General features: G+C 57.3%; 1 protein-coding gene across 1 annotated transcript in view; it reads right to left on the bottom strand.

The window, feature by feature from the left end:
- Positions 1-5,634: 5,634 nt before the first annotated feature.
- TSPAN11 (tetraspanin 11) overlaps positions 5,635-12,668 on the bottom strand; it is a gene marked incomplete at its 5' end in the record, with an annotated part of 17,067 nt that continues 10,033 nt past the window's right edge. Inside the window, one exon of the mRNA XM_004717881.3 lies at positions 5,635-7,063. Within this exon, the coding sequence (XP_004717938.2) occupies positions 7,004-7,063 (60 nt within the window). The remainder of the gene's footprint in view (positions 7,064-12,668) is intronic.

The raw sequence follows: 12,668 nt of genomic DNA, 5'->3' as shown, positions 1-12,668 counted from the left end.
CCTGAAATGGCAGTACTGGCGATAGACCAAGGTGTGGGTGGACAGGGCTGGAGGGGGGACGGGGGGGGCGGGGCTGAGGGATGTGCCAGTTCCCACTCTGCATTTGGTCAGAAAGCCTGTGGGAAAACTCTATCACCTTCTTGTTCCATGAACTTGGTGAAGCCCCTTGTGTGTCAGCCCGGGGTAGTCCTTTCTATGGTCTGAGCCTTAGCCTTCTCGTTTACAAAACGACGACATGGTACCCCTTTGATAGATTTGCTGTGAGGATTCACTAAAGGCATGCGTGTGTCCTCCAATTCTCATGGAATCCAGATCTTCTGGATTCATGGAGGCTGGATGAGTGCCCCTGAAACTATCACCATGAGATTATCTTTAAACCTTAGACCAAAAAAAAAGAGATTCACTGGAGCCTTCTTTAAGCCGAACAAGTTTGGTTTATCTAGTAACGGACATTTGCCTCGAGCACGCTGCTCTCTTCAAGAGCTGCCGACACAGGGTCACATGGACAGCAGTGGCTCCAAAGGTCAGGCGTGGGGGCTTCGGGAGCCATGAGTCACGTCAGGGCTGGAGGGATCCTTTAGAAACGGCAAGGGTGGCTGCACAACTTGTGGAGTCTCATTAGTGTCACTGGACTGCCCATGTGGCGGCCGTTGAACCGGTACACGGCGCTGTTCCACTAGATTCATGACAGCAAGGCAAGTAGAAGGTGAAGAAGGGGGGAGAAAGGGGGCTGACGATGCCAGCTTACCGCAGGAGCAGAGTAGCTGCTTGGCAAGAAGCAGATGGGAGCAAGCTGGAGCATCAGGGTCCCCACACTAAAAGCAGAGCCCCCCCACCCCCATAGAGCGCCCCCTGCTGGCGGATGGCCAGGGCACAGGCAAGTGACTGGAAAGGGGAGGCGGTGGGAGATGCAGGGAGGAGGGAGTGGGCTGCCTGGGAGCTGTGGACTCAGTGGGGATGCTTCTCCCAGGCCTCCAGGTGGCTCTGGCTGGTCCAGCAGGACCACTCACTATCTGCAGTTGCCAGAGGACAGCCAGGGCAGATATCTGCCATTCTGCACACTCACATACTGACTTCAGCAAAGACTGGGGGCTCTGGACACGGCTGTCTCTTTCCAGTGGGGTTTACGGGCCCGTAGTGGAGAGGGTCTCACGTGTCTCCTGAAACTAACATGAGCCACGGCATGCCACAGGGTGCCTCAGCTGGGTCCTCCCGTCCGCAGCTGCCTCTCAGCACCCCAGGGTTCCCAGGCGGCCAAGGGACCAGGCCAGGGGCCTCACCTGGGTTTGCCTCTTTTCCCTTTGCGGCCCCTTCAGGCAGAGGAGGGGAGGGAACTGGTACAGCTAGGCTGCACACAGGGGGCAGTGGCTGGGTCTTGTCACCTGCTGTGAAGGGAATGGTCTCCCCTCTGCCCCCTATAAATGTGTGTTGGAATCTTCACTCCCCGCACCCATAGGTAATCGTATCTGGAAATAGCGTAGAAGAGCCTCATCTCTCTCCCAAGGAGCGATGGTGATTTTGAACCGCCGACCTTGGGGTGAGCAGCCCACTGTGTAGAGCTACACCCCCAGGCTCCTTAGGGTGGTGCATCCAAACGAGGGGGTCTCTCACATCAGAGGGGACAACCCGGTCCTGCTTAGCTCTGCAGGGGTGACGTCGTCCCGAGAAATTAGCAGGGCTCCATTCTTTTCCGCCCTGGATGATGAGATGCTCCAACGTGGACCTTGGGGATGAGGACAAACCCTGCCCCTCTGGACTGAGGTGGTGTGGCCGTCTCCCAGTCCTACAGGCTGAGCCAGGGCCAGGGGGCCGCCCAGCAGGGAAGAGCACCCCCCGGCTCCTAAGCCAGGCAGACTGCGTGTCATGGGGAGCCGTGAGAAAGTCCTGAGTGGCCGCCGGGAGGCCAGTCCGGGGCTTCCCTGCAGAGAACGGAGCAACGGAGGCAGTGCCACACCAGTGCTTTATTATTGTGACCTGGCACAGGAAGCTGGGCCAACACTGAGCGGGGTTAAGGAGAAGGTGGTGGGTGGGTGTGCTTACAACTTGAGCAGGTCTCTCTAGGCAGTAGGTTAGAATGCACCTAGTATAAAGTGACCAGACATCCCCCTTTTGGCACAACAGTCCCCATTTTTAACATTTTTTCCCGCGTCCCGCAGCATTTTAAAAAACGCTTTTTTGAAAGAATGCACGACAAGCTAGGGAACGGCAGGAGAACCAAACTTTTAATCAAGAAACCCCACCCCCCCCAATGGTGTCCCGCTTTACCAATGTTAAAATCTGGTCACTTTAACCTAGTATCCAACTACAATAACAGTCACAAAGGCGACTGCTGTTTCTAGAACACTGTGAGGACCCACAGCCTGGGTCGCCTGGGCTGTGGTCCTTCAGGGCACTTGACCAGGGGTGTCTGGGGAGCCTGCATGAGAGGATAAGGGGTCCGTCTGGCACGCACCACTCCACGGACAGCTCGGGGAACAGGCCTGGGCAGTGTGCTGAAACAGAAGACGGGTCAGCTCCCCCCAAGGCACAGAGAAGGTGGCTGGGCAAGCAGGTCTTGGGGTGTCTATTGCTTTCTCTCTGGAAGAGGATTCAGGGTCCTGGTGTCCCAGCCAAGGCCAAGGGCCCGCTGGGCGACCCTGGGTGGGTGGGGCAGTAGAGGCACGGGGGCGAGGCGTCCTCCACCCGACCACCACGTGTCCGGGGCTCCAGCTGGACTCGTGGAGGGATGTGAGAGGGGCCAGCGGTGGAGCTGGCTCCTTGTGAGATCGTCCAAAGCCGAGGCTCCACAGGGGTGGGAGAGCCCAAGATCGGCAGCATCCGTTCCTGTCCTAGGGACTACGTGCTTTAAGGAAGGGAAACCAAGGCACCTACTTTGGAAGGTGCCTCCTGAGAAAGGCCTGGGGCTGGCTTCTGAAAGGCCACGGCTTTGGAAGCACCTGGAGGAAGGATGCTCTGGCTTCCAGGGGACGATGCGAGTGGGAGTGGGGGCTGCACCGGCTGGTGGGTTTTGTTGTTTGATCGCTATCTTCGGCCCCCACGAGAGGATTTTCCCTGCCGCCCCCACCTTCAGCCGGTTAAGAGGCTGCTCCCTTTCTCTCCCCAGGCTCACCGGGGACAGTAAGCAGTGTGCTTTGAGTGGGGGAGTGAAAGACAGCTCCCATCCCCTCCCCTGAGCTGACAATTCTGAAGGTGGGGGACGGGGGGCGGGCATGGCAGGTGCCAAGATCCAAGAGTCAGATCCCAAGATCCAAGAGTCTTGCAGGCATGAGGGTCCTGGGGCCCTTCACACGGGACACCTCACCCCTGCCCTGGGGTGGCCGAGGGCTGGTGATTCAAAGGCCACCCAGAGGTCCATCGAGGACAGACCTGGAGCTCTGAAAACTCCATGGAGCAGCCCTGCCGGGAAACAGCTGGAGTCCCCGGGAACCTGCGTTGACTTGGCCACCAGGGGTTGAAATGGCTGGCTTCCTCGGTGCCATGCAGGGCCCGGGGGGTGGGGGTAGTGGTGAATGCCCACACATGTTTCCATCCCAGAGCCCCACCCCAGCAGACCGCTGAGGTGGGTGAAGCTGCAGAGGAGAGGGGGCGTTCATGGGGCAGAAAAGGCCCTGCCTGGGCCCTGCCCCCCCCCTCCCCCAGTGGAGGGCACGGAGAGCTCTGGGCAGCAAAGCTCAGCTCAAGCCCCAGAGGTGGCGCTTCTGTGAGCCCCGCCCCCCACCCAGTGCCACAGAGCCAGCCTGAAACAGACCACAGTTCTCTGCTGCCTGCAGGTGTGGGCAGCGGGCACTTGGGCCCTGCTGGATGACTCCGTGCACCCTGGGAGGGGCATGAGGTGCCCCGAGGGAAAGTGTGCCTGACCGCTCATTACTACAGAGGGAGATGGGAGGTTGGGCCAGAGAGGCTCCCGGCCTTGTTCTCTTGGCTCTGTCTTCTGGGGGAGAGAAACCATCATGACATGACTGGGAATCCCTTGCTTTCTCTGAGCCTCAACGTCCTGTCTGAAAAATGGGGGGCAATGGACATTTAGTGACCCCCACTTGACCTACTCATCCCTCAGGCCACGCAAGTCAGCCCCCGGATGCCCTGGAGTTGGGGCTGGACTACTGGGGAAGGGGGCAGGGGAAACCTTTTAAACAACCCCTGGCCCTCCACCCCCCACCAAAGGCTGTTTATCGCTCTCTCCTCCAGGAACTTGCCATTAGGGAGGCTTGGGGGTGCACTACACCCTCTTGGAGTCTCTGTGAGCGCGGGGAAGGGCGACTTGGTGTGCTCTGGATGGGGCCGTGCTGTTCCCTCTGTGGGGCTCCAGGCACCCAGTTTGTCTGTAACACGCCAGGGGAGTCTCTGGACCCTGCGTACAGCTGTGTCCTGTCTACCCAGGACTTTCAATGGGGATGTCCTCTTTCCAGCGATGGATGCATGAGCCAGCCTGAGCAGGTACCGGAGAAGCTAACATCCTGGTGGGGGCACACCAACTGCGGACCCTCTCCTTGGCTCCAGACACAAGCCCCTTTGTGCCCCTCCGCAGCACTCTGCCACATTGGGGCCTCCGCTCCCTGCCCCCCAGGATGCTGGCATGAACCAATATGTTCTGGGCTACCCTGGCACTGGACAGCTTGGGGCAGCCATCCCCGCAGTGGCTGGCTGGGCTGGACGGGAGTCCGAGGGAATCCTGCTGACAGGCAGGCAGGCAAGCTACCCAATACGTGGGGCTGGGGACAGAGGAGCCAGGCCTTCCTGGGCCACCCCCTGCCCCCCACCAAGGCTGTGCAAATTGTCCCAGCCCGTTCTTTCTTCCAGTTGCCAACAAGCGGGCCTGACTCATGGTGACCCCGTACATTTCAGACAGCACGCCGCAGGGTTTTCACGGCCGTACGTGGTCAGCAGACTCGTGCGTGGCCCCCTGTGCTGCCGGGGCTCCTATCGGCCAAGATCTCTTCAAGTAGGTCTTTTTTGCCCAAGGTGCCTCGTGGTGGCTTGGACTGCCAACCTCGTGCATAACCACTTGATTCAGGTGTTCACCTTGGGTCCCTCACCCTTTCTCTGTCTCCCACCTCCAGGAGCCTGGCTGACTCCTGGGAAGAACTCAGGGTGGCGGCAGGGAGAACCCGTCTGGCTCACCGGACTGCTCTCTTTTCAGCTCCCCCCACACACTGGCAGTCGATGGCGTCCCATGGGGAATGCGGAGAAGCCCCAAGGGGTGGCTGTGCCCACCCAAGACCGTGGCCACGCCCTCCTGTTAGTGCAGGGTGGGTGGGGGATGGCGGGAAGCCAAGATGTGCAGGTCAGGCCCGTGTTGGGGACAGCAGTGAGTGACCTGGGCCTAGAGATGGGACACTCAGGCCTGGCCCAGCGCATGGAAGCTGTGTCCATCAGACTGTGGGCCGGGTCAGGTGGAGGCCAGTGCTGACCCCTCTCAGCCCTGGTCTAAGCCTTTTCACGTGGTGGAAGTACCGGGTTCAGTCCCCGCCCCCCCCACCAAGCTACCTAGGGGCATGCAGGCTAGAGGTGAGGTCACAGCCCACATGTGACAGAGATTTTGGGGGGTGGGCACCACAGTTGTCTTAGGGCCTTGGTGGCATAGTGGTATGAGTGGGGTGGCTAACTTCAAGGTCGGCAGTTTGAAACCACCGGCCGCTCCTCGGCAGAAAGAGGAGGCTTTCTACCCCCATAAAGAGTTTCAGTCCCTGTCCTATAGGGTCATCGGACTCAATGGAAGGGAGATTTTGCGGGGTATGATGGTTCTGTGAGTTGGTGCCTGCTCTTTAGAAATCGGCCAGCATCGTAATCCGCTCTCCGGAAGCACTTCCTTTTGGCTCTCCCAGTACTGCAGAGGACTCCCAGCGCAGCCCAGAGGGTGAGCGTGCCTGTCTGCAGGCCAAAGGGTTCAAATTCTGAGTCCACGCAGAGGTGCCTTGGGAGAAAGGCCTGGCGGAGCACTGCCCCTTGCCCTCGTGGGGTTACCGTGAGCCGGAATGGACTGGAGAGCAACTCGGTGGTATCTGAGATGGTCCCCTCAAAATCGGCTGCTACGTTCAGGGTTGGAAGTGAGCTGGTAGCATGAAGGCCAGGGGGTGGGAGGCACCTCCCAGGAGCCAGCCAGCATGGCCACGTGGCCAGGGTGAGGGGGTTGGGGAGAGCGTGCCCCAGGGCCGAGCACCTCTGTCCTCAGAGCTCCACCTCCCCAGGGGCTTCAGCCTCCTATGGTCTGTGACTTGGCCCCACTGGCAAGGTCTTACAGCCACCAGCACTGGAGGGGTGGAGAGGGGCTGGGAAGACTGGCATTCTGAGCGCCAGGCCCCTAAGCAGGGGTCCCCTGGGGGATACGCTGGTAATGGATGGAGCTGCAGCACTGGACGCTGGGAGGCCAGGTGAGTTTCTCCGGGCAAAGCCTGAAGGGAGCAGAGACTAGGGGGTACTGAGGGTAGCCAGCTCTCCCCATCTTTGCCAGCTGCTCCCCACCAGCCTCCAGCCCAGCTCCTGGGCTGCCCTACCTTGGGATTCTGCCCCCAGGCTCTCAGGACACGGTGTCTGACTGAGCAGGTTCTGGGGATGGCAGATCAGAGCAGCTGGGTCTCTGATGTACTTCCCGGTGGAGAGCAGAGCACCCGCCTGCAGCAGGGGCAGGGGCAGGGGGCCAGCTCCCCTAAGGACATCTAAGTAGGAAGGAGGTGTCCCAGAGGACTCAGGGTTCAGAGCTCTGTCCAGGCAATGGGGTTAAGAGAACGGAGTGCCCAGCTCTGGTCCCCTAAGTCCATGGGGCCTGCAGGTTCTGGCTGCCTACAGGCTGACCGCTGTCTGCATCTGGGGGGGGTTGGCACTGAGGGAGGGGCCCAGGGGCCCTGCTGGGCTGTGGTCGCAGGCACTTGGCAGGTTCCCAGGGGGTGGACACAGAGTCAGCGGCGGAGTCCGGGGCCCTGGTGGAGCTGGTGCTGCTCCGCAGGCCTGGCAGAGGGGTGGGCATCTGTCCTTGGAGGGGCAGTCAGAGGGGAGGTGGCGGCCACTAGGAAAAGTGCAGCTGGAATCTCCGGTATAAGCAGCAGGTGAGAACCATCCCGCAGATCTGCCGGGCGGGGAGGAGAGGGACAAAGAGCCATCAGACGCCAGGACGCCGCTGCTGCCCGGTGCCTGTGCGACCCCCACCGGACCATATTCAAGGGTGCTAGCCCGCCTGGCCGGTCTGGGCTGGCGCCTGAGACTCTGTTTACCTGGCAGGCCCAGGTGCTGCAGGCCCCGTGACCGCACTTTTGAAGGACCACTGCCCGAGAGCAGCGTTTCTCAACACCCCTGGTGCAGGAAGGGCTGGGACCTCGCCAAGTGGCAGCTCCCGGTTTGCTATGGAGGAGCCCTGGTGGTGTAGTGGTTAAGCCTGGGACTAATCTGCATGGTGGGTGGTTTGAAACACGGGCCGCTTCCCAAGAGAAAGACTGGGCTTTCGACTCCAGTACACAGGTAGGAGTCTCAGAAACCCACAGGGTGTCACTGTGAGCCAGCAGGGACCGGATGGTGGCGAGTCTGGGTCTTTGGTTACGCTGGGCGTGGGCCTGAGGCTGCTGGCCTGTGGTCCCAGGCCTTCCTAGCCGACCCGATGGAATGAGGGCCCAAGGCTAATGCCCTCGCTCCTCCATCAGAGCTGGAGGACGCTATCTTTCCCCCCTAGGACAGGCTCTGTCTGCATCTCCCTTCCCCCAGACCCCAGAGCAAAACCCCAGGCCCACGGCCAAGCCTCTGGTTGGTCTGCGCAAGCTGTGGGGGAAACTGCGGCATTGAGGGACCCTGGACAAGGGTGAGCCGAGAAGCACCCAGGCAAACATCATTGAAATTCTGTTAAAAAAGTACAAATGCGCAGCGATGGTTTCTGGACATATCCTCACCCTGGGTCAGTCCACTTCAGAGGACAGCATTCTCTTTCTCTGCCCGCCCCGTGACACCACCACCCCCCCGCCCCCAAGAGTCTGTGCTCTTCAACTGACCACACAGAAAGAAAAAAAATGGGTGTGTGTGTGGGCATCCCTGAGAGATTCAAATCGTGTTCCTTTTCAATGTTCTCTGAGTTCGGGGCATACAACGAAGTCCGAAGGGGCAAGATCAGGGCACAAGGGTGGATGGGGGAGGGTCTCCTGGTGACCTTCTCACAGGACACCTGCCCGCCCCCCCTCGGAGAATGAGCAGGTGCGTGCTCCTGTGGGACATTCCTGTGTGTGGTCTCCCGGCCTTGTCCTCACCCAATGCAGCTGTCCATGTGCTGAAAACATCTTCCTGTGCCCATCCTGTGTCCTGCAAGAAAGTCTGTCCAGATGACCCCTTTGGGGTCCCCACCCAAAACCTGTCACCATGCCCTCCCTGCCTCAACTGAAGCGGCCCAGCAGGCCCTCTCAGAAGCCACTGCTGTGATTGGATGGTTCTTTCCAGGCACCATCACGAGACCCAAACAAGTGCACTGCTGCGAGAACTTGTCTGCAGCTAGGCGCTCACTGGTCTCAGAGCTGCGTCTAAACACAAACCTACATTCGTGTGAACTGGAATCCAATACTGGCTGACGGACCCACCTGAATCTGCTTGGAGGGGTTCCGCACCCAGGACCCCCGATGTCCTGCCTCTCAGCCCTCTCTGGTGTCCAAGAGTTGGTAGAGCACCGTCCAAACGCACAAAGACTGACTGCCACGGAATCCACTCTGACTCACGGGATCCACTCTGATTCACCGCAGCCCTACAGGACGCGGTACAACTGCACTGTGGGTCTGCCAGGCTGTTGATCTTCACGGGGACAGAGGGCCTCGGCTTTCTCCCGTGGAGCGGCTGGTGGGTTGGAACTGCTGGCTTTGCAGTGAGCAGCCCAGTGTGTAAGCCACGGTGCCACCGGGGCTGCTTGCACCATCTTGGGACGCTCACTTGGAAGTCGCCACGGGGGCCCCTCTCTTCCTTTTCCCTCCTCACTCCTGCCCACCTGTCCAATTTGGGGTGAGGACAGCGGAGACCTGCTGGTGCGGGTGCGGTCTTTAGCCCTCAGCATTGGTGCAGGGCGGGCTTAATCCAACTCAGACTCAGAGTGGCATAAAAGGTGATCTCACCCTCCGCTGGCATTAAGCAGGTGGTGGCCACAGTCTTCTACGCAGGTGTTAGGCAGCCCGCCCTTCCTCTTCCCCCCCACATAGTGCGTTTGTCTGCGGGTTTCTGAGCCTGGCCTGGGTGGAGCTGCTCTGTTGGACCAGAATAGACTTGGCTGTGCTGTGTCCATGTGCCCTAGAAGGTGCACTGCATGCCAGGGGCATGGGCAATGCTGAGCTCTGGCACGCACTGTCCTGAGATGTGTCCCCAGCTGCTCACCAGTGAGTGTGCACATGCACACCCCCCCATGTGCAGGTGCCTCTGTGCGCACACCCCCCCAGTCGGCTGGGCTTCTTCAGTGTAGAAGAATAAGCGCGCACACACCCCCCCCCCCCAATGCATGCAGAGGATAAAGAAGGCTCCCTTCCCTGTGTGTGCACACGGGCTGTCACACACATGTACCAGATTCCTTCATAACAGGTGGTCCCATTATTGTGTGTGCACATGTATGTACCACACACACACACACATGCACACACACACCTTGATCCCATCATAACAGATGTTCCCATCACTGTGTGAGCACGTGTACACCCCCCCACACATGAGGGCGTACTCCGAAAACAAAACAAAACAAAACAAAACAAAACAAAACAAAACGGAGGAAAGCCCTGCTGTGTGGAGCTTTCACAGTACGCATTTTTCCAGTTAGGCGAGCAACTTGCTCAGAGTTAGTGCACTCAGTGGCATCGCCTGGGAAGGTTCTCTCTGGTCACAGCGAACTTTTTTGTAAATGGAGTTTTGCTGGAACCTCGATTTTTGTGATGGCGGATTTAAGAGAACAGCATGCGACTGTGAAATTTTGTTTCCTGCTCGGGGAAAAATGTTGTGATGTTGAACCCAGCTTACAAGGTCAGCGCTATGGGGAAAATCTCAAGTGTATGAGTGGTTTTCTCATTTCAAAAAAGGTGAAATGTTGATTAATGACAACTGGACATGCGTCAACTTCCCAAATAGACAGAAATGTTGTCAAAATTCATGCACGTGTGCTCAAAGACCGACGATGGGTCACTGAAGAGATGGGGAGGTTTGCTGGACTGTCTTGGAGCTCAGTTCAGCGAATTTTAATGGAATGTTTGCGACTGAGAAGCATCAATGTGAAATTTGTGCCTCAGGTCCTGACTGACCAGGAAAAAGAGCATTGAGTGGAAACATGCTGAGTTTTGAAAGAACAGCTCTGACGTGACCCAGTCGTTATTTCCCCCAAGGTCATTACTGGTGACCAGACAAGGTGCTATTCTTACGACCCCGAAAGCAAACATCTATCAAGCCAGTGAGAGAGGCCATCATCAAAAGCCCCCCAAAGCTCGTCAAGGGAAATCAAAGATCACGACGATGCTCATTTGTTTATCTGATGTGAGGGGCATGGGGCATTTGTAGTTTGTCCCACCAGGCCAGACTGCTCATCAAACTTTCTATTCAGAGGTTCTGAGAGGAATGCATGACAGTGTGTGAGCAAAAAAGGGGCTAATTTGTGGCAGACAGGGGTGGTGGTGGTGGGGGTGGGGTTGCCGCCACGAGAATGCACCTGCTCACACAGCCATCTCAGTGCGCCACTTGTGGTAGTTACATCATCTGGTGTCAATGTGAAGACTCAGAGTGAAGGGGTGGAGACTAGCCTGTCAATCAGATCACAGCCAATGAAGCCTCTGTGTGGGCGTGGCTCTCTCCTGAGGATTCTGGGAGCTCCAGTATTCTTCCTTGGAGGTGGGAGACTCTCTCTCTCTCTCTCTCTCTCTCTCTCTCTCTCTCTCTCTCTCTCGGCTCACTCCCTGAGAGATGCTCTACTGACAAGACACATGCGCTAAGCTGATAGACCTTGTGCCTTGGGACCTGAAGGAACCATGCGGAGACCCCTGCCAGAGCTGAGATGCCTCTACCTCCACTGGATCCACAAGACTTTGCACCCACTGGCCTGGGATCGTCCTGCATTTGGCATCATTGCATGTGTTGCGTGAGTCTGAAGAGGACTTGATAGATTGGTATTAGACTTATGGACTTGATCTGGACTGGGCTGGGATGTTTTCTCAATACTCAATTACTCTTGTATATAAACCTCTTTCTTATACCCATATGAGTGTCCATGAATTTGTTTCTCTAGTCTACCTGGACTAACACACCAGTTTTGGACTAAAAAAACATTCTTCTCTTGCCCCATGCACCTTACTCACCTGCCCTCAATCCGTGAGACTTGTTTTTGTTTCCATGAAAGAAGAGGGACATGAAAGGACAGCGATTTGACTATATTGGTGAAGAAAAAAATGAGGGAGGTGCTCTCAGCCATCCAAACAGATGAGTTTGAGAAATGTTTCCAAGAATGGACTTGCAGATTTGACAAATGTATTACATGTAATGGAGAGTACTTCGAAGGTGATAAGGTTGTTTTGTAAACAAAATTTAAATACATGGGGGAAATCCATTTTTTGGGAGGCGGTACCTCTTATAAAGCTGATTGCTTTAAAACAGGGCACACAGGCACCCTGATTCAGTCAGGGAGGGAAAGGAAGCCAGCCACTAGCTCTAGGGAGGCAACAGCACCCTATTCCTGGTTGAGGACCCAGCAAGACCACCCGCAGAGTTCCCCCCACCACCCAGCCAGTGCAGGGTGAGCAGACAGACTCACGTGACAAGAAGGAGCCAGAGATGGCAGGGGTGGGGTGGGGCGGGCTGCTGGAGCCCGACCTGCCTGGACACAGCCCCGGGGCCACACGGGGCATTTTCTCAGGGCAGTGGCATGAGTTTAACGTCTTCTGGGGTTTCTGAGCCAGCACATAGCTGTTCCCCAGGGCTTCACGGCAGCGCCAGGTCTCTGGGAAGTCACACCAGTCTGGCTTCTTGGACTTCCATTTAGTGACCACCGGGGCCCAATCCTGGCTGTTTTAGGAAATGTTCCCGGGAAAAGGCCACTATCTTTCACTTACATATTTCCACTTTTGGGGGACTGCCGGGCAGGTGGTAGCCAGCTTCTAGTTGGGGGCTCACACCAACTGCTGTCACCTTGGGCACAGTTATGTTCCCTCTGGAGCCTCGACCCCCCTGTCATGAGGGAATCCTCCAGTCTGACCTCTGGTCAGGGTCTTTACCAACTAGGATGGCAGTCTAATGCCTAGCTCCCCAAACGTATTGGGCCCATTTCAGAAAAAAAAAATTACTCACCTCCCCCCCTGGCAATGAAAAACTTCTGTACTATAGCCCATAATCCAGGATCAAGTGTAGGTACCTGCTTTTGTACTCCCCCCCTAGATCATTCCTGCCCCCCCCCAACGGTATCACCCACTTGGGAAACACTGGTCTAAAGCAGGGGTGGGGGACCATCAGCACCCACTAACCACACACTTCACCAAAGAGAAACAGTCCCAGCCATCACATGAGGGGTGAGTCGGTTGTTTGGCCAAATAGAGCAGGCTGGTTTTTAAGTTGATGATTTTGTACTGCCAGCAAATGATGCGATAAATCAGCAAACGGTCCCTGGTTCCCCAGCCCGGATTTAAGGAACCATCACAAGGACACTCACCCGCTCCTGGGACCCCAGTGCTGGAGAATAAGCCAGAACACTAACC

This window comes from Echinops telfairi, unplaced genomic scaffold (assembly GCF_000313985.2).
Source record: "Echinops telfairi isolate 266 unplaced genomic scaffold, ASM31398v2 ScPeMD7_6273;HRSCAF=7185, whole genome shotgun sequence".
Lineage (NCBI taxonomy): Eukaryota > Metazoa > Chordata > Mammalia > Afrosoricida > Tenrecidae > Echinops > Echinops telfairi.
This window is presented reverse-complemented; position numbering and strand designations above follow the sequence as displayed.